At 42.9% G+C, this 22,500-nt stretch overlaps 1 protein-coding gene across 1 annotated transcript in view; it reads left to right on the top strand.

Annotated features, from left to right (window-relative positions):
- The window catches only part of LOC143288153 (ribosomal protein S6 kinase-related protein-like), a 25,426-nt gene extending 3,853 nt beyond the window's left edge, over positions 1-21,573 (top strand). The window contains exons 3-14 of the mRNA XM_076596449.1: positions 1,674-1,757; positions 3,513-3,581; positions 6,379-6,451; positions 8,602-8,709; positions 9,362-9,402; positions 12,080-12,107; positions 14,449-14,538; positions 15,377-15,465; positions 16,160-16,270; positions 18,527-18,628; positions 19,431-19,532; positions 20,970-21,573. Of these exons, the coding sequence (XP_076452564.1) occupies positions 1,674-1,757; positions 3,513-3,581; positions 6,379-6,451; positions 8,602-8,709; positions 9,362-9,402; positions 12,080-12,107; positions 14,449-14,538; positions 15,377-15,465; positions 16,160-16,270; positions 18,527-18,628; positions 19,431-19,532; positions 20,970-21,029 (957 nt within the window). The 3' untranslated portion in view covers positions 21,030-21,573. The remainder of the gene's footprint in view (positions 1-1,673; positions 1,758-3,512; positions 3,582-6,378; positions 6,452-8,601; positions 8,710-9,361; positions 9,403-12,079; positions 12,108-14,448; positions 14,539-15,376; positions 15,466-16,159; positions 16,271-18,526; positions 18,629-19,430; positions 19,533-20,969) is intronic.
- Positions 21,574-22,500: the final 927 nt, after the last annotated feature.

Below are 22,500 nucleotides of genomic sequence, written 5' to 3'. Positions count from 1 at the left end.
GCACCGACAGTCCACAGGGAATCATCGATGTCAGGTCGCCAAGAGTCCACACACCAGAGGAGACCCTGCACTGCTGCTGAGTCACTTCGGTGGTGTTAGGTAGTGATTTAGCGTACTTAGGGCACCACCAACTAAGCCCCCAACTGATGACAATAATGGCTTAGTCGTGGAGCCAGACTGAGTGTCTCCCCCAGAGTGGAGACCACCACCACGTCCCTCCAGTGACAGTGCCCCATGAATCCGCTGACACTGAAGACCTTGACAAGGCTCACCCCAAGCACAGAAGTGGATGGGGTATTGAAACTGATGTCACCATGAGAGCAGGGCATGAAAGGCCTCATAATTTGGGACTGTAACTTAATGTTGTTATGCATTATTGTTTTATTAAAAAAAAAGAAAAAAAAAAGAAAAAAAAAGTAGCTTGCTTTCTTGTTGTGACATGCTCAGTAAATAATACAATGACTGGTGGCCATGTTTATAAAAAGAACAAAAACTTTGAAAGGGGGAGAATTTAAGTTTGTGCACTCTCTGCAAACTGCGAAAATTCTCTGGTGATCATAATGATTGTTGTTGTCACATTAAATGTAAAAACAAAAAAAAAAACAATAAAATATTTTTGAAAAAGGAAAGAAAAAAAGAGAGCTGCATATCCGCACAGCCTCACATAATTTGTAAGAATTTAGTGTGTTCCTGAATATTCTTCAAAGCATCGATTTGTTCCTGATCTTTATGTTATCTGTCCTTGACAGTGTGTTGGTTTGGCATCGTTTATTTTGGCAGTGGGACATACATACATATATATATATATATATATATATATATATATATATATATATATATATATGTGTGTGTGTGTGTGTGTGTGTGTGTGTGTGTATATATATATATATATATGTATCATGTATGATTGGTTTTTGAGTATTGTGATATTGTTTCAAGTATTGTGGTATTAGTGTTAAGTATTTAGTGTTAAGTATTGTGGTATTAAATGTGCAATATTTAGGTATTGTGATGTATGGTTATATAAATGTATGATTAGTGATTTGTTGTGTCTGAAAAAAAAAAGTGTTTGGTTGGATGTCTGTGCAGAATTATAGACAAGAGTAATGTTCATGTCAGTGTTGATAATGATATGCATCTTTCGCTCGTTGGATTTTAGATTGTACAGCGCAGTTGAGCATTTGTTTTACTAGGAAAGGAGCGATATGAATTATATTATCATTATTATTACTATTATTATTATCATCATGCAAAGATGCCACCTGTTACAATTTCACCGTATTTTGTTACGTTTGACCGCAGTTTGTTCCGACGTTACGCCAGCGTCAGAATTGTTCCATCAAGCACTTTTGACTGCATAGCAATGTCACACTTAGTCAGTCAGCTTAATCGTAGCAGTTATACCGTGTTGCAGGTAGGCCCAAGTGTTTGTATGCCTTGTAGTTGTAGATAAAATGTAAGTTTGCTGATGTGGCTCGGAGTCCCAGTGTTGCTACCAAATTCAAAATGTTCCTACCAAATTTCCTGATTGTTCCTACAAACACTTGACAGGGGTTGGCATCTCTGACTATGGTGCTGGTTGTGGTGTGTGTCAGGAGCTATGTGAATTGGATTACTGTTATTATTACTGTTGTTACTATTCATTATGGTGCTGGTTGTGTTGTGTGTTACAGGTGGTGGAGGTGATAGCGCAGGGAGCGTTTGGCAATGTGCTCAAAGTGCAGCGCGAGGACGACAAAAAGTTTTATGCCATGAAGGTCAGTAAGAAGTTCTCCTGTGTTGGCTGAATTGGGAGCCATAAGCAGCATCAGGATTCAAATTTAACTCGTTTTTGAGTGCCAGTCGGGCACTCTGGACAAAACATTTGAGTGCTCAGTTGTGGTTTTGGGTGCCAGCAAAATAAAATGAAATAAAACGTGCCAAGGAAAGTTTTTCTGCCAGGCTTCATTGTACACGCGGTGGCGCTTTGATTCGTACTCCTGCTGTTTATTCGTTTTTGTCATCCTGAGCTTTCGTCTGTGTTTTGGGAGCCTTTCTTTTAACATTGAAAATGGGAAACGTCGTTCATCACTAACGCGCCATGAACGTCAACATCCGATCGCACACGAACAAAGATGCTGCTCTGTGAAGCGAGCTGCAGCAGACAACAATTTATATTTCGATCCATCGTGTTCGAGCTTGCTTTCTTGGTGTGTCTTTTAAATAATTTTCTTTTGCCTCAATCAATTTTTGAGTGCCATCTGGGCACTCTCGACAGAAAATTTGGGTGTCCGAGCCAACTTTTCGCTGCGTTTGCACCCAGGCACCCGCTAAATACAAACCCTGAGCATTGACTTGAAAGTTGTGTGCCTTGCGTTTGAAGAGAGTTAGTTTTACTGCTTTTCATTGTTTGTGGATCATTTGCTCTCCTGGCAAATGTTGTTCTTTCACCTTATCGTCTTACTATGCACCGTGTGTGTGGATTGTTATTTGCATTGGTCTATGGTCAGTTGCTGCGAATTCTGATTTGACTTGTTTCAGTGTCTTTGAATGTATAGTGAGTGTGTGTGTGTGTGTGTTTACAATGAGCTGGCGATTGCACACATTGATTTCTATGTGGATCGATAAAGTGTTTTTGAATTTGAATTGAATTGAATTCATTTTGAGTATTTTGAAGTAAGTATAGAATTTACATTAGGTTTGTTATCATGGGTAGGAGTAATTTGGTGTAATCTTGGGATGATGGATTAAGCTGAATGGCTGGCATCTTCAGTATGGCCTCATCTTGTCTGCCAAAAGGAGCTAAATGGTCAAGATAATGTGTCATGAACTGTGTTTTGGTTGCTTATTGTAATGTTTATTGAGTGTATGTGACAGTTTTGTGTTTAACACGGTTGGACATTTGCATAGTCTGGCAGTCCTGATATGGCCCTTTTCGGTCATCTGGACAGTGAGCAATAATGATAATAATAATAATAATGATTGTTGGGGGTTGTATGGTTCCTCTCAGATAGGAATACCATTGTATTAAAATGCACACATTAATTATGTTTTTACAGGTGTTGTGGGTTGTATGATTCCTGTCACATAGGAATACCAGTGTATTAAAATGTGCATATGTATTATGTTTTTACAGGTGTTGGGAGTTTTATGATTCCTCTCACACAGGAATACCATTGTATTAAAATGCGCATATGTATTATGTTTTTACAGGTGTTGGGAGTTGTATGATTCCTCTCACACAGGAATACCATTGTATTAAAATGCGCATAATTATGTATTATTTTTTTTATAAGTGCTGGGAGTTGTATGATTCCTCTCACACAGGAATACCAGTGTATTAAAATGCGCATAATTATGTATTATGTTTTTGTAGGTGTTGGGGTTGAATGATTCTTCTCACACAGGAATACCAGTGTATTAAGATGCGCATAATTATGTATTATGTTTTTACAGGTGTTAGGGGTTGTATGATTCTTCTCACACAGGAATACCAGTGTATTAAAATGCGCATATGTTTTATGTTTCTACAGGTGCTAGACAAGCAGCAGATCATTCAGGAGAACGCTGTGAAACAGTGCAAAGATGAGGCGACGATACAGGTGAGTTACCATGTTAGTCATTCAATCAATGCAGTGAATCAGTGTTCTTTGTACAGCATGTGGTCTGTGCAGTTTCAGTTTCAGTTTCTCAAGGAGGTGTCAGTCACTGTGTTTGGACAGATCCCTATATATATACATCTGCTAGGCAGATGCCTGACCAGCAGCATAGGCCAACGCCCTTAGTCATTCCTTGAGTGCATGCTTTTGTGTACCTATCGGTGTGGATTTCGTTGTACAGAATTTTTTTGCCAGAGGGCAAGACTTTGTTGCCACAGGTTCTTTTTACCATGCGCCAAGTGCGTTCTGTACATGGGACTTTGGTTTATCGTCTCATGCTACACTTTGTTGCCACAGGTTCTTTTTACCATGCGCCAAGTGCGTTCTGCACATGGGACTTTGGTTTATCGTCTCATGCTACACTTTGTTGCCACAGGTTCTTTTTACTGTGCGCCAAGTGCGTTCTGCGCATGGGACTTTGGTTTATCATCTCATGCTACACTTTGTTGCCACAGGTTCTTTTTACCGTGCGCCAAGTGCGTTCTGCACATGGGACTGTGGTTTATCGTCTCATGCTACACTTTGTTGCCACAGGTTCTTTTTACTGTGCGCCAAGTGCGTTCTGCACATGGGACTTTGGTTTATTGTCTCATGCTACACTTTGTTGCCACAGGTTCTTTTTACTGTGCGCCAAGTGCGTTCTGCACATAGGACTTTGGTTTATTGTCACATGGGACTTTGGTTTATTGTCTCATGCTACACTTTGTTGCCACAGGTTCTTTTTACTGTGCGCCAAGTGCGTTGTGCACATGGGACTTTGGTTTATCGTCTCATCGGACACCCAGTTTGATTACCAGTCAAAAGGTGGTGAGACCAGGACTGGAACCCAGACCCTCACCAGCACTGTACTGGCAGATAAGCGTCTCAGCATGGGCCACCTTCCCCCTGTAGTCAGTGTCTGTGAAAGAACCCACAGCTACCAGTACCAGTATCAGTATCAGTAGCTCAAGGAGGCGTCGATGCGTTCGATCGAATCCATATACGTACGCTGCACCACGTCTGCCAAGCAGATGCCTGACCAGCAGGGTAACCCAACGCGCTTAGTCAGGCCTTGAGAAGAAGAAAAAAAAAAAGAATTAATAATGAAAAAAAGAAAGAAGAATAAATGAAAAAATGAATTTAAAAAAAGGAGAAGAAAATAAATAAAGAAATGAATTAGTAAATAGATAAATAAATGAATTAAAAAAAAAAAAAAAGAATTATAATAATAACAGCTACCAAAGTAGGGGGAAAAAAAAGGGAAGGAAATCCACAGCAAGGATAGAGTTGCCCCTCACCTATAGAAAATGTTCACTGTTATAAATAAACGGTGCATGGTAGGCAACTGCAATGACAGGACAATACTGCTGATGATACTAAGCTCGATAGCGATGACAGTTGATGATGACAACAACCGATAAAATTACCACTAGAAAAGCATATATAGCATTGTTAAATTACTGACTTAGCGAATTCTCTGCCAACTGGTATTATTTAGAAGAGAAAAAAAATCTGCTGGCAGTGAACTCCTGACTCCATTTTCTTCCTTTGTGGATCCTTGTTTCAGTTATCAAAATTAACCCGTTTCAGTTCTCTTGCCTGTGGATTCTGACGACAGTAATAATGATAATAATAATAATGGATACTTATATAGCACACTATCCAGAAATCTGCTCTAGGTGCTTTACAAAAACGCTTTGTTAACATAAAACATTACATCTATGTTACATACACACACCAAAATATGACTACACACACACACACACACACACACACACACACACACACACACACACACACACGCACACACACACACTGCGTACATACATTTTAACAATACATATGTATCTAACAGCTACCCTAACACATACGCACACATAGGCAGGCACAAACTTACATAAACGCACGCGCACACAATACACATTCATATACATGCATGTAGTTATGTACACATACATATGTATACATACATAGTCAAGCACAGCTAACGCAAAGGAAGTGGACTTGCCACAACTGAACTTACTGGAACAGTAACTGGAACTCAGATCACCAACATTTATTTGTCTTTGTCTTTGTATTTTTTTTGCAATTTTTTGTACTTCCACTGATTGAAAACTTCCTTTGTTTTGGAAGCAACAACTGATGATGATGATGATGATGACAATCGGAAGCATAATGACGTCAGATGACAACTTCTTCTTCTTCTGCGTTCGTGGGCTGCAACTCCCATGTTCACTCGTATGCACACGAGTGGGCTTTTACGTGTATGACCGTTTTGACCCTGCCATATAGGCAGCCATACTCCACTTTCGGGGGTGTGCATGCTGGGAATGTTCTTTGTTTCCATAACCCACCGAACGCTGACATGGATTACAGGATCTTTAACGTGCGTATTTGATCTTCTGCTTGCATATACACACGAAGGGGGTTCAGGCACTAGCAGGTCTGCACATATGTTGACCTGGGAGATTGTAAAAATCTCCACCCTTTACCCACCAGGTGCCGTCACCGTGATTCGAACCCGGGACCCTCAGATTGAAAGTCCAGCGCTTTAACCACTCGGCTATTGCGCCCGTCGGTCGTCAGATGACAACAAAAACGAAAAACAGTTCACTGTCACCAGCGCTGTTGTTGCTTTTTTTTTTTTTTTTTTTTTTTTTTTTTTGTCAGATGACAAAAAGCAACAAGCGCTGGTGACAGTGAATTGTTTTTTTGTTCTCACAATGACTTGTCTGGTGCTTGCTGTGTGTGTGATGGGCAGCAAATGGCAGGGGAGCATCCATTCATCGTCAAGACCTACGAGTACTGGCAGTCACGCCGCAGCTTGTACATAGGTGAGGCCCCCTCAAGGGGTGGGGGGTGGTGTTGGTATTATTATTGTTATTATTGTTGTTGTTGTTCTTCTTTTTGGGGGCAGGTCTGATTGGCCTGTTCCCGTTTCGTCTTTTTTTTGGGGGTGTGGGTGTGTGTGTGTGTGGGGGGGGGGGGGGGGGGGGGGGTTGTACTGCCACCATCAGTGGCCTCTTGAGAGTGTTGCTCCTTGTCCTGTCTTGCCTACTTGCTGTTCCTGTTTTGCCTGTTGAGCCTCTGTTTCTCTCTCTCTCTCTCTCTCTGTCTCTCTTTCTCTGTCTTTCTCTCTGTCTCTCTCTCACTCATTCTCTCTCTAGCACACAGAGACACACAGACACCCACACAAACACACACAGATGTGCATATGCATACACACACACACACACACAGATGCACACACACACACACACACACACTGTCTGTCTCTCTGTCTCTGTTGTCCCTCCAACTAAGGATGAACGCCAAAATATGATGGTGCTTAGATACCACTGTCAGCTTCTATGAACACTGATGATTCTTAACTGGACTTGAGACCGGGTGAAATGTTGAATGCATGTGGAACTCACACACGCACGCACACACACACACACACACACACACACACACAGACAGAACTAATGAAATACATAGGCCAACTGGGAGTAGAAGAATGAGGATCAACAATAATCAGCGACAGGCAAAAAAAAAAAAAAATTGCAGAATGGATGAATTAAAAAACAGGTGAGTTGGGATAACACCCAATTTTTCATCTTCTGTTGGCCAGACATGTCTTAGCAAATATGTGTGTGTTTTGCAGTGTTGGACTACGTGCCTTTTGGAGAGATGTTTGATATTTTTTTAAGTTTGTGTTATTGGTGTTGCAGTGTTGGACGATGTGCCTTTCGAAGAGATGTTTGATATTTTGTGAAGTCTATGTTATTGGTGTTTTAATGTTGGACGTCGTGCCTTACAGAGAGATGTTTGATATTTTGTGAAGTCTATGTTATTGGTGTTGCAGTGTTGGACTACGTGCCTTTTGGAGAGATGTTTGATATTTTGTGAAGTCTATGTTATTTGTGTTTTAGTGTTGGACGACGTGCCTTTTGAATAGATGTTTGATATTTTGTGAAGTCTATGTTATTGTTGTTGCAGTGTTGGACAACGTGTCTTTCGGAGAGATGTTTGATATTTTGTGAAGTCTGTGTTATTGGTGTTGCAGTGTTGGACTACGTGTCTTTTGGAGAGATGTTTGATATTTTGTGAAGTCTATGTTATTGGTGTTGCAGTGTTGGACTACGTGTCTTTTGGAGAGATGTTTAATATTTTGTGAAGTCTGTGTTATTGGTGTTGCAGTGATGGACTACATGTCTTTTGGAGAGATGTTTAATATTTTGTGAAGTCTATGTTATTGGTGTTGCAGTGTTGGACTATGTGCCTTATGGAGAGATGTTTGATATTTTGTGAAGTCTATGTTATTGGTGTTGCAGTGTTGGACGATGTGCCTTTCGGAGAGATGTTTAATATTTTGTGAAGTCTGTGTTATTGGTGTTGCAGTGTTGGACGACGTGCCTTACGGAGAGGTGTTTGATATTTTGTGAAGTCTATGTTATTGGTGTTTTAGTGTTGGACGACGTGCCTTTCAGAGAGATGTTTGATATTTTGTGAAGTCTATGTTATTGGTGTTTTAGTGTTGGACAACGTGCCTTTCGAAGAGATGTTTGATATTTTGTGAAGTCTATGTTATTGGTGTTGCAGTGTTGGACGACGTGCCTTTCGGAGAGATGTTTGATATTTTGTGAAGTCTATGTTATTGGTGTTGCAGTGTTGGACGACGTGCCTTTCGAAGAGATGTTTGATATTTTGTGAAGTCTATGTTATTGGTGTTTTAGTGTTGGACGACGTGCCTTTCGAAGAGATGTTTGATATTTTGTGAAATCTGTGTTATTGGTGTTGAAGTGTTGGACGACGTGCCTTACAGAGAGATGTTTGATATTTTGTGAAGTCTATGTTATTGTTGTTGCATTGTTAGACTACATGCCTTACGGAGAGATGTTTGATATTTTGTGAAGTCTGTTATTGGTGTTACAGTGTTGGACAACATGCCTTTCGGAGAGATGGTTAATATTTTGTAAAGTCTATGTTATTGTTGTTGCAGTGTTGGACTACGTGCCTTACGGAGAGATGTTCACATTATGGACGTTCCACGGAGCTTTTCCAGAGTCACTAGCCAAGATTTACATTGCAGAAATGGCCATGATTCTGGGTATGGTGGACCTGTGAAGACACATAATGGTTTGGAGGGATCTTGACTGTGTGAAAATGGTGGTAGTTAGTTACACATTAAAAAAAAAGAAAAGAAAAAAAGATGAACATTTCTATGCACATATCTTGTACTTTGTTTTTGGAAAGAGAGAGAGAGAGAGTGTGTGTGTGTGTGTCTTGTCATTTAAACTGTGTTAAACCGCATCACAAAAACTCCAATGGTGATATCTTTTTAAAAAGGATTGATGCCTTTATGTTGTATGATTTAGTACTGACTTTGCAACATTATATTTCAGAGACCTCCCAACTGTTTTAACATGAATTCTGCATAGTTGTACATTAGTAAAAAGTTAAAAAAAAAAAAAAAAAAAGAAAAAAAGTATATCATCTTAGACTGTTTCTCAGTTGTAGGATGAACGTGGTAGTTGACTGGAGTAAAAAAAAAAAAAGGAGAAAAAATATATCATTTTAGACAGTTTCACAGTTATGGGATGAAAGCAGCAGTTGACTGGGGTAAAAAGGGGGGGAACTTGTTTCTTGATAATGTCCACATCTGTATTACACACTTTCTGTGGGAAACCAGTAGTTCACAGAGGCCAGATGTCATGATGAAATCAAAACAGAGCATGGATGCAGTATTTCTTCTGTTCCAGACTACTTGCACAACAACGGGGTGATCTACCGGGACGTGAAGGTAAGCCCTTTAGCTGACTGAGAACCTGTGGTAATGCTCGTCAGTTGTTTCTTCTTCTTCTTCTTCTTCTTCTGCATTCGTGGGCTTCAACTCCCACGTTCACTCGTATATACGCGAGTGGTCTTTTTACGTGTATGACCGTTTTTACCCCGCCATGTAGGCAGCCATACTCCGCTTTCAGGGGTGTGCATGCTGGGTATGTTCTTGTTTCCATAACCCACCGAACGCTGACATGGATTACAGGATCTTTAACGTGCGTATTTGATCTTATGCTTGTGTATACACATGAAGGGGGTTCAGGCACTGGCAGGTCTGCACATATGTTGACCTGGGAGACCGTAAAAATCTCCACCCTTTACCCACCAGACGCCGTCACCGTGATTCGAACCCGGGACCCTCAGATCGAAAGTCCAACGCTTTAACCATTCGGCTATGGCGCCCGTCAGTTGTTTCTTGTCAGGGGAATTGACAGAGGAGACTGTCGGTATACTATAGGTTATTTTCTCTTGTTGCTCTTCATTCAAGGCAACTCCCACATTCACTCATATACATGAGTGGGCTTTTACATGTATGACTTTTTTGCACCCCCCTTGTGGCCAGTTGTATTCTGTTTTTTTGGGGGGTGCATGCCGAGTATGTTTCGTGTTTCCACAACCCACTGAACGCTGACGTGGATTAATGGGCACAATAGCCGAGTGGTTAAAGCATTGGACTCTCAATCTCAGGGTCCCGGGTTCGAATCTCAGTGACGGCGCATGGTGGGTAAAGGGTGGAGATTTTTCCAATCTCCCAGGTCAACATATGTGCAGATCTGCTAGTGCCTGAACCCCCTTTGTGTGTATATGCAAGCAGAAAATCAGATATGCACGTTAAAGATCCTGTAATCCATGTCAGCGTTCGGTGGGTTATGGAAGCAAGAACATACCCTGCATGCACACCCCCGAAAGCGGAGTATGGCTGCCTACATGGCGGGGTAAAAACGGTCATACACGTAAAAGCCCACTCGCATACATACGAGTGAACGTGGGAGTTGCAGCCCACAAACGCAGAAGAAGAAGAAGAAGAAGAAGAAGAAGAAAATGGATTTATAGTGCGAGTGTTTGATCTTCTGTATGCACGTACACATGAAGGAGGTTCAGGCACTCGCAGCTCTGCACATCTGTTGATCAAAGAGATAGAAAAACTCTCCACCTTTTACCCACTGACTGGGATTCAAACCCGGGATGCCCAGATTGAAAGTCCAACGCCTTAGCCACTTGGCTGTTGCGCCCGTACAGGTTCTCTGATTATGGATACATACAGAAAGAAAAAAAAAAAATCTCAACTCGGAATCCAAAGCTGAACTTGTTTGGATATTTGGACAGTTTGACACCACCTTTCTCAGCACAAACGGTAGAGGAAGGAATTGGGTTGCTCAGGATGGAAGAAGGCAGAATACACAGCTGCATCAGCATTGCCTGACCACAGGCACCTGACTGTGATGTTGCAACAGACTGTCATTGGCAGAAAGGTGAAGACACTTGTCTGCCTTCTTCTTCTTCTGCGTTCACTCGTATGCACACGAGTGGGCTTTTACGTGTATGACCGTTTTTACCCCGCCATGTAGGCAGCCATACTCCGTTTTCGGGGGTGTGCATGCTGGGTATGTTCTTGTTTCCATAACCCACCGAACGCTGACATGGATTACAGGATCTTTAACGTGCGTATTTGATCTTATGCTTGTGTATACACATGAAGGGGGTTCAGGCACTGGCAGGTCTGCACATATGTTGACCTGGGAGATTGGAAAAATCTCCACCCTTTACCCACCAGGCGCCGTCACCGAGATTCGAACCCGGGACCCTGAGATTGAGAGTCCAACGCTTTAACCACTCGGCTATTGCGCCTGTCAGCTTGTCTGCCAATACAGAGTCCGTGAGGGTCAGGGTTCCAATCCGGCTCTCGCCCTTTCTCCCAAGTTTGACTGGAAAATCGAACTGAGTGTTTAGTCCTTTGGATGAGACTATACTCCAAGGTCTCATGTGCAGTACGCACTTGGCGCACTGAAAAAGAACCCATGGCAACGAGAGCGTTGTCCTCTGGCAAAATTCTGAAAAATAAATCCACACGGATAGGTACAGAAATACATACGCATGCACTCCAGGCCTGACAAGCGCGTTGGGTTATGCTGCTGGTCAGGCATCCCGGTAGCAGATGTGGTGTAGCTTATATGGATTTGTCCAAACGCAGTACCGCCTCCTTGAGAAGCTGAAACTGAAACTGAAACTGTCATGGATTTGAAGGAGAATCCAGGCCAGTGTCCTGGATGAGGCTAAGCCATCTCATCTTGATTTATGGACGGCTTCTTCAGCGTTATCTTCCAGGAACTGGTTTCTGGAGGCTGATCTGGGAGGTGTTTTACGAGCAGAGTGAGTTGACATCACTCTGGCGTTACCGTATTCGGTCGGGGAATGGTAGAAGGAAAGAAGAGGTGAGAAGAGTATAGGTTTGTAAACTGTATACAGATCACTGCTCAGATTGTGGATGTACGACTGGCGAGAAATTGTACTTGTTATTATCATGATTATTTTCTTTGTTTTTGGTGTTTTTGTTTTGTTTTGTTTGTTTGTTTGCTCTTTCCCACAACCCCCCTCCCCACCCGTTAGATGTTGATGGCTTGGAATGGATTCTGTTGCAGATGGAAAACATCTTGTTGGACGGAAGTGGTAAGAATGTTGGTTTTTTTGTTTTTTTTCAATATTCCATTTCTGTCTTAACTCACTCGGTATGGCCAGTCCTCTCTTCTCCTCTACACAGACCCCTCGGATGTCCAGTGGGTGTCTGAATGACCCAACCTTTAGCTTCCGTCGTCAGAATTGTGGTATTCTTTGTCAACATTCACCTCTTCAGTATAAGAGCCTTCCGCTTGCAATATTTTGATGATGGTAATTGGGGTGAAACGCTGTTAACGTCGATTCTTTCGCCGTTCGTATGGAAAGAGTTAAATAACCCCCCTGACCTGTCACCATGCCCCCACCCTTCCACCCCCTCTTGCATTCTGTAGGATTGGGATTCCATGAGGTCATGCAGTATCAGTATCAGTATCGGTATCAGTAGCTCAAGGAGGCGTCACTGCGTTCGGACAAATCCATATACGCCACACCACATCTGCCAAGTAGATGCCTGACCGGCAGCATAACCCAATTCGCTCAGTCAGGCCTTGAGAAAAAAAAAAAGAAAAAAAAAAGAGGTAAATGAATATCTTAAAAAAACTATATATTTGATAATGATAATAATAATAACAGTAATAATAATAAATAAAAATTAAAAAGATAATAAATAAACAAACGAGCAAATAAATGTAAAACATACAGCCTTCACACATGTCATGCAATAGCCTGTCTGCATTGTATTGTATTGCATTACATTGCGTTGTGTTGCAGTGCATTGCATTGTACTGTATTGTATTGTATTGTTTTGTATTACTTTTTAGTCGCACCATATTTCTCTGTGTGAAATTCCAGCTGCTCTCTCCCCTGTGGAAAGCATGCTGCCGCTGTGCGGGGCCACCCTTGTTTTATTTTCTTTTTTTCTGTCTGTGTGTCCATGTATTCAGCTGGTTTCCTGTCAGAGTGGACATTTTTGTACAAAATTTTGCGAGGGACAAACCTTTTGTTGCCATGGGCTCTTTTATGTGTGGTTAAGTGCATTGTTGTAGAAAAAAAATCTGCTTTGATGATAAAACAAAATACGCTTCCAGGCAGAAAAAAACACACCCAAAAAAAACAACAAAAAAACAAGTGGTACTGCACTCTGGTGACATGCTTTCCCTGGGGAAGGCAGCTAAAATTTCACTCAGAGAAATCTGTAGTGACAAAAAAAAAAAAAAAGTAATACAGTATGATGCAATGCAATGCAATACAATGCAATACGGTGCAATACGGTACAGTACAGTACAATACAATACAATGCAGTGCAATTGCAGTACAGTACAAATACCAATGCAATGCAATAACACACAATACAATCAGTAATGGCAGCAGTAGTAACTGCGGCAGTGGCACTGTGAGAGAGGAAATGCTAGACAGTACCTGGGATTTGCTCAGTACGTCATCACTATCTTGCTGTACTTCTGACCACCCTCAACATGCGTAGTGTCAGTATATGTGCAGATGCAAGGTTTCATCCGAGATGCTATGAGGACAATACCATCGGTGTGCATTTGTGGTGTATGTCAGTGTATGTGTAGTTGTAAGGTTTCATCCAAGGTACTTTGAGGACAATACCGACGGTGTGTATTTGTGGTGTTAAAAGTAGACATAAAGTATGTACCTCTTAATTATTGTCTTTCTGATCACTACACTGGACAGGCAAAGCACATTAATGTTTATAAAAGTTTTGTCTTCGTTATTCGGCAACAGAAAGAAATGCGTTTTATGAGGAAAGTAGTACATTAATTGTCATGGAAATTTCTGAAAATGGCATGGAAAGGTTTTGGTTTTCCACAGGAGAAATGCTTTGGTATTGCCCTGTTGGAAATTGTTCACGTGTGTGAGTATGTGTGTGTGTGTACGTACGTGATAATGTACCAATTGTTCTTTTCATTGCTTTGTTACTGTTTATAGACTATTCCAGTTACTATGCTTATTCGTGAGAGAGAGAGAGAGAGAGACGCTTTTGACGCTTTGACATTTTTATTGTCATTACCTGTAAGGGTCTATTGACAAGGGGGTGACGGGGATTAATTCTTAAATCCCCTTAAATGCAAAGCAACATTCTGCTTAACAGCATTTCATCAACAAACAAACAAACAAACAAAATCTCTAAATATAACTCTCTCACGATACATTAAGCAAGCGGAACACACACACACACACACACACACACACACACAAAGAAACTAATCATTCAAACTCGACCACCCATTCTAGGAGTGATATAGTTCAATATATCAATTATCTACCTTACCAAATTAACATAAGAAAAAATTTACATATGGATGAGAGAGAGAGAGAGAGAGAGAGAGAGAGAAGTTTCTTTTATTGAATGAGGGGGTTGATTTTGCAGGTCATATACAACTGACCGACTTTGGGCTGGCCAAATGGCTGCAGGGGGGTTCTCAAACACGCACCGTGTGCGGCACTCTGCAATACATGGGTAAGTACGGGGGCGATAGGGGGTGAGTTGGGAGGGGGGTGCGGGGGGGGGGATGTCTGCTTGATGCATTATCTGTAACCTGTATATGTGTTTGTACATATTTGTTTGTTTTTTTCTGTTGTGTATTTTCACTTTTTGTGGCATGCATAATCTGATATCCAGTGCATCGGTTTGTAAAGCTATCAGGTCAGGAGGTGTAATCAGAGGCACTGTAGAATGCAGACCAATGTTCAACAACTTGTTTGTACATGACTGCTACATGCCACAAAGTGATAAATGTTTTGTGGAAAATTTTGAAATTTCTTTGAGACACTTTAACCTTTACATCGCCAGCTATGTTCAAGCTGCTAACATTTTCTGCCAACTGATTTTCATTTACACTTGCAGCTTGCAAGACTGCTAGTTACAATCTGAACTGGTTGAAGAACTCACCATAGATCAAACCAAGTTTATAAAAGCCGCTGAAAATTGCTCCAAACCGTACAAGAGTTGTTTCAACAACGAGAAAGATGTTTTCGGTACATGTGGCAGGGAAGTGCTGGCTGAGTTTGGTGTGATTTATTGAAGAGTAGTGCAAGTTTGTTAACTCTAATGCTCAAGGTGCCAGCCAGTGCCAGCAGCGTTCTCCCTACAAGTCGCTGTGCGGGCGACTGTGGTGTTCTCGCTGCAAGTCACCGAGCGGCAATTAAAGCGACCAAAGGGTCAAAGAGTACTTTATTTTGAAAATAATTAGATAAAAACTATTTAGTCATAATAAAGTTTCTTTTCTTTTCTTGTCTCTTTGTCTCTGTCTTTCTTTCTTTCTGTCTCTTTCTATTTTTTTTTTCCTGTCTTGCAGCCCCTGAGGTGCTGACAGTGTATCCGTACGACCACGCTGCTGACTGGTGGTCCCTGGGAATCCTCATGTACACCATGCTGCTTGGGAAGGTAGGTCGCTGTTTCAGTTTTATTTTCAACGGGCGCAATAGCCAAGTGGTTAAAGCGTTGGACTGTCAATCTGAGGGTCCCGGGTTCGAATCACGGTGACGGCGCCTGGTGGGTAAAGGGTGGAGATTTTTCCGATCTCCCAGGTCAACATATGTGCAGACCTGCTTGTGCCTGAACCCCCTTCGTGTGTATATGCAAGCAGAAGATCAAATATGCACGTTAAAGATCCTGTAATCCATGTCAGCGTTCGGTGGGTTATGGAAACAAGAACATACCCAGCATGCACACCCCCAAAAACGGAGTATGGCTGCCTACATGGCGGGGTAAAAACGGTCATACATGTAAAAACCCACTCGTGTGCATACGAGTGAACGCAGAAGTTTCAGTTTCAGTTTCTCAAGGAGGTGTCACTGCGTTTGGACAAATCCTTGTATGCGCTACACCCCCACATCTGCTAGGCAGATGTCTGACCAGCAGCATAACCCAACAGACTTGTCAGGCCTTGAGTGCATGTTTATATATTTGTGGAGAAATCTCCACCCAGTTCCCACCAGGCGCAGTGACCGGTATTCGATCCTGTGACGACCACAGTGAAAGTCCAGTGCTTTAACCACTCGTCTGTTGCACCTGTCACATGGGATCTTTAACCTTTGACTTTATCATTTTTTTATTTTTTTTTATTGCTGTGTTTCAGTACCCGGTGGACGCTGTGGATAACCACACCAACATGGCGACCAGGGTGTTTGAGTGCGACTACCTTCTGCCCGGTCACTTCGGGGAGGACGTGCAGGATGTTATCCACAGGGTAAGGTCTCTCTGCAGTGTGTTTCAGCTTCACTTTCAGTTTCTCAAGGAGGCGTCACTGCTTTCGGACAAATTGTTATACGCTACACCACATCATGCCAGGCAGAGATGCCTTACCAGCAGCGTAACCCTGGCCTTGAGTGCATGTATATATATATTTGTGTGCCTATCATAGTGTCAGGTCAGGGGCATAGCCCTTGCTACTGGTACCATGTAACCCAGTACTACCTGCCGGATGTGAAGTCTCCCCAACAGCAGACCATGCGGAGGAGGAAACCTTTCCCAACGGCTGTGAAGGCGGAAGAGGATGACCAAAGGGCAGGAGGAGCTCTTATCCTTGGCTGGAAGCCCCCCTAGGAGATGCAGCTCCGAAGAAAAAACCTGCACCTGCCGAGGCTGTCCTACACATGGCAGTATCTGCACCTGTGGGACTGTGAGCGTCGATAGGCGAGAGAGTGGGGAAGGGACTGCACAACTCCTCCTCACTAAAAAAAAAAAAAAAGTCACCCGTGCTGGTCAGGCAGTGAGGACACACACCGACAGATAAGCCTGCCTGCCTACTCATCCATCGGACCAACGGGAGACTCCATCATCCATCACCTATCATAGTGGACTCCTACAGAATTTTGCCAGAGGACAAAACAAATGTTGCAGTGGGTTATTTATTTATTTTTTTTTTAGTGTGCGAAGTGCGTGCTGCAGCATCATTCTGCCACCTTCCACTTTTCTTCAGTGTGTGTTGGTGGGGTGGTGATGGTTATGTCAGTGTGTTGGTGGGGTGCTGATGGTTATGTCAGTGTGTTGGTGGTGGTGATGGTTATGTCAGTGTGTTGGTGGGGTGCTGATGGTTATGTCAGTGTGTTGGTGGTGGTGATGGTTATGTCAGTGTGTTGGTGGGGTGGCGATGGTTATAGGAAAGGTTGGGGAAAGGTCTGGGAAAAAAGTGGGGGAAAGGTCTAGGAAAAAGTGTGGGAAAGGTGTGGGGAATGGTGTGGGAAAAGGTGTGGGAAAAGGTGTGGGGAATGGTGTGGGAAAAGGTGTGGGGAATGGTGTGGGAAAAGGTGTGGGGAATGGTGTGGGAAAAGGTGTGGGAAAAGGTGCGGGGAATGGTGTGGGAAAAGGTCTGGGGAAAGGTGTGGGAAATGGAGTGGGGAATGATGTGGGGAAAGATGTGGAGAAAGGTGTGGGAAAAGGTGCGGGGAATGGTGTGGGAAAAGGTGTGGGGAATGATGTGGGGAAAGGTGTGGGGAATGGTATGGGAAAAGGTGTGGGAAAGGCGTGGGGAATGGTGTGGAGAAAGGTGTGGGGAATGGTGTGGAGAAAGGTGTGGGGGAAGGTGTGGGGAAAGGTGTGGAGAAGGGTGTGGGGAATGGTGTGGTATGTGTTCCTCTTGTGCTAGAAATTTCCTCTTTCTATCACTGTCTTTATTTCTGCCTTTTTCCTTCCTTCACTGTTGTCTCCTTTTTCTGCCTTCCCAGTCCATTCCCCTTTTCTTTTTTCCGAGCAAGCCTGGACACTGTTTTTTTCTCTTTTCCACAGTCTATGATGTACCATGTGTGCTGTTTTGGCTCTGGTGATTAGGTGGTCAAATTGATAACGCTGGGATGAGCACTAGCTGTCCATTCTGCAGTGTTACTTGCCTGCATGGCCTGTTTTTATGCATTCTTTCTTTGACTTTGAATTACTTTTTTTTCTTCTTTTTTTTACTTTTTTTTTTTTTTTTTTTGGTGGTGGTAATTTTGGGATGATGAATGAAGTGGAATGGCTGGTGTCCTCAGCATGGCCTAGTCTTGTTTGCCTTAACTCACTCAGTACAGCCAGTCCTCTCTTCTCCTCTACACAGACCCCTTGGATGTCCAGTGGGTTTCTGAATGACCGAACCTTTAGCTTCCGTCGTCAGAATTGTGGTATTCTTTGCCAACATTCACCTCTTCAGTATAAGAGCCTTCCGCTTGCAATATTTTGATGATGGTAACTAGGGTGAAACACTGTTAACGTCATCTCTTTCGCCGTTCGTATGGAGAGAGTTAAGAAGCAAAATGGTTAAGATATGAACTGTGTTTTGTAGGTTTATCTTAATGTTGTTGTTTTTTTGTGTGTGTGTATTTAACAGTTTTGATTTTAACATGATCGGACATTTGTGAAGTCGGGCAGTCCTGCTATGGCCCTGTGCAGCAGACGGCTGGACTTTAGGCAACAATAATAACAGTAATGATGATGATATTAATGATAATGATGACCTGTGGCTGCCTTGCAGCTGCTGACCAAGAGCCCTCAGCGACGACTGAGCAGCCTGTACACCCTGGAGGACCTGCCATTCTTCAGGGACCTCAACTTCACCGACCTGATAGAGAGAAAGGTAGTACCCGCACACAGGCAGACAACGGAATGAGATGAAGGGGACTTATCGTGGCTGGATAATGTTCTGATTTTTTTTTTTTTTTTTTGGCTGCCCCATCATCTGCACCGTTTCAGTGGCATTACTCCCACGCCGCTCATTTAGATTCCCCCATACACGGCCACACCCGGGTTCGTCCATCGCAGTTCCAGCGTCGGCAGTCCACAGGGAACCATCGATGTTAGGTCGCCAGGAGGCCGCACACCAGAGGAGACCCTGCACTGCTGTTGAGTCACTTCGGTGGTGTTCAGTGGTGCCTGTTCTGATTTTACATACTTAGGACACCACCTACTAAGCCCCTACTAACGACAATAATGGCTTAGTCGCGGAGCCAGACTGAGTGAGCGTCCCTCCCAGAGTGGAGACCGCCACCACGTCCCTCAGTGTTCTGAATTTAACCTGTTCCGAATTCTTTGTGCTTTCCTGCATCCTTTTACCAGTCATCAGTGTGTGCGAATTTTGAGCCAAAAAAAATATGGATACTTTCATTATCTCACTGTATGATAGCATAAAAAGGGAGGAAGTTTTATATTTTGTCCACAGCTAACTCGTTATGTTACTGATCTGTTTGGAAGTTTTCAGTTCATAAATTCTAACATTCATTCTTTTTGGCGATTTTATTTCTTACTCATACAAACGGGTCGTCTGTGGGGGAAAGTCCGGGGAGCTAACTAGCAGTACCAAGTGATTTAAAACTGAAGGTTCTTGTAGAAACCCTGAGACTTTTGTTTTTTTTCACCTTGGTTTGGTGGCTTGTGGCCAGGTGTGTCCCACGGAGATGGTGGCCGAGGACTTCTTCCCCATGTCCGGAACCAGCTGGGCCCCTCACCTGGTGGAGAGCAGAGAGAAGGACGAGTTTGACGGTGTACGTGCTGTGTGTGTGGGGATGTGTGGGGGTGGTGGTGGGTTTGAAGGGGGGAATGGGGGGGGGCGGGGGGGATTGAGCGTGGTGGTGGTTGTGGTGGTAGCGTGTGCAACAGTTTTAGCGGGCAACAGTAATGGGTGCATTACTAAATACCGCTTAAAAGAGACTAATAAAATCTGACAACTTTATTCAACTGTTGTTTTTTTTTGGTTTTTTTTAATGATTTTTTTTTTTTTTTTAAAGGCTTTTCACTTTTCTTAGGTAATTTTTTAAAGGCTTTAAAACTCAGAACAAAAAGGTTTGATGCCCGTTTTCAGTTGACTGAGAAGCCAGGTCAGTATATACCTCCAAAAACAGAGAATGGCTGCCTGTATGGTGAGGTAAAAAAAAACATCACTAATAAAAGCCCACTTGTACCAGTGAATGTGGCAGTCGTGCAGCCCACGAACGAAGAAGAAAAAGGTCCAGATTTTCTTCTTTTTTTTTTCTGTAACAGGATACCCATGCTTAAGAAGATGTTAATTCATTGTTTTTGTTAGTGTTATTATTCAGTTTTTGTTTTCATGAGATGGGCGCAATAGCCGAATGGTTAAAGCTTTGGACTGTCAATCTGAGGGTCCCGGGTTCGAAGCACGGTGACGGCGTCTGGTGGGTGAAGGGTGGAGATTTTTACGATCTCCCAGGTCAACATATGTGCAGACCTGCTAGTGCGTGAACCCCTTTCATGTGTATATGCAAGCAGAAGATCGAATACGCACGTTAAAGATCCTGTAATCCATGTCAGCGTTCGGTGGGTTATGGAAACGAGAACATACCCAGCATGCACACCCCCGAAAACGGAGTATGGCTGCCTACATGGCGGGGTAAAAACGGTCATACACGTAAAAGCCCACTCGTGTGCATACGAGTGAACGTGGGAGTTGCAGCCCACGAACGCAGAAGAAGAAGAAGAAGAAGAAGTTTTCATGAATTGTAATTATGATTGTTAATGACAGTAATATTGATATGAGATATATATATATATATATAGCGCCTCTCTGTGTCAGATATGCTCAGTTGTACTGTGCAGTTTTAATACCAATGTGTAAGACAAGCATTTAAACACTAAAAGGAAAGCTTACCTGCGTAAACCTGCACAGACACTTCACCAGACACACAAACACTAATTTACATACATATATACCCCCCCCCCCCCAAACAAACACTAATTTACATACATATATACCCCCCCCCCCCCACACACACACACAAACACTAATTTACATACATATATATATACCCCCCCCCCCCCCCACACACACAAACACTAATTTACATACATATATACCCCCCCCCCCTACACACACACACACAAACAAAAACAACCCATCACACACAGCATAATACTCCAGGTAACATTTATATGATACACATCAATGTTGTTGCTGTGTCTTCCAGTTTGACAGCACAAACTGCAGATGGAACCTCCCGCCGGACACGGTGCCTGTCTTTGTGTGACGTCACTGCTTGCGCGTCGGCACCCTTTGTGTGTGTGTGCGGATCACACACTGATGATGTGTGTCACGCCTTCAACAATGCATCAACTGATTATGTGTGTCACGCCTTCAACAACACATCAGCTGATGGTGTGTGTCACAACTTCAACAACACATCGGCTGATGATGTGTGTCACACACCTTCAGTAACACATCAGCTGATGGTGTGTGTCACAACTTCAACAACACATCGGCTGATGGTGTGTGTCACAACTTCAACAACACATTGACTGATTATGTGTCATACACTTTCAGTGATTCATCAACTGATTATGTGTCAATTGATATATGTGTCACACACACACACACACACACACACACACACCTTCTGTGATAACATCAACTGACCATGTGTGTCACACAACCTTCATCGATACTCCAACTGATTTATCAGATTATGTTCCCCACACCTTCGACAAGTACACCAGAGTCTAGGAGGCAGAACATTACTCACCGCTTTCAGACTTCCAAGTAAAGTTGGCCCTCTTCCCTTTCTTGCGGATCATAGTTACATGTGTGTGTGGGGGGGGGGGTAAAAAAAAAAAAAAAATGAGGTGATGGACTGAAAGTGATGAGAAGTTGCAGTGGAATTGCCTGTGTCAGAACTTCATGTGTGACTTGATTGGTGTGTGGACAAACAGTACGGCTTGATGATAACGGATTAGCTAGAATAGTAGAAAATATAAAGACAGTGGCAGCAAAAACAACAAAAAAAAAAAAAAAAAAGAAGAAAAAAAAAGTAAAAAGTAAAGAAGAAATGGTAAAAGTAAAAAAAAAAAAAAAAAAAAGGAAAAAAAAGAAGAAGAAAAAGAATGTGCAATGTTAGGATGACTGGAAGGTGTATTTAAAGAGCAAGTCTGGAGTCAGGGCTTACAGCACCCTGGAAGGAGCTGCAACAGACAGCAGCCTTCATCGAGGACACCGGGCTGCTCATCTAAATGGGAGGCGAACGAGGAAGAAGAGTCAGGCGCTGATGAAACATAAAAAAAAAACACCCCAAAAACCAACACCACAACCTTTGAAGTGTGTTCAGGGAGGAGGAAGGGAAGGAGGGAGAGGCAGAGCAGTATTATCATTGTTGGCAGTGACTTTGAGATCAAAGAGTTGTTCAGGATGACGTCGGGTCTTTTTTTTTTTTTTGTCCTGTGCATGATACGAGTACGATGATGGCTGCATGACAAGTCTGACTGGAGGTGGGCAGATCCTTACGCCACGCAGCATCCTTCGGTTTTTTTTTTTTTTGTCCTCTGTGTAATACGAGTATGATGATGGCTGCATGACAAGTCTGACTGGAGATGGGCAGATCCTCACGCCACACAGTGTCCTTTGGTGGGTTTTTTTGGGTTTTTTTGTCCTCTGTGTAATACGAGTACGATGATGGCTGCATGACAAGTCTGACTGGAGATGGGCAGATCCTCACGCCACACAGTGTC

The sequence above is a fragment of the Babylonia areolata genome, chromosome 12 (genome assembly GCF_041734735.1).
Source record: "Babylonia areolata isolate BAREFJ2019XMU chromosome 12, ASM4173473v1, whole genome shotgun sequence".
Classification (NCBI taxonomy): Eukaryota; Metazoa; Mollusca; class Gastropoda; order Neogastropoda; family Buccinidae; genus Babylonia; species Babylonia areolata.
Note: the sequence above shows the minus strand (reverse complement) of the source record. Positions and strands in the feature narration are given on the sequence as shown.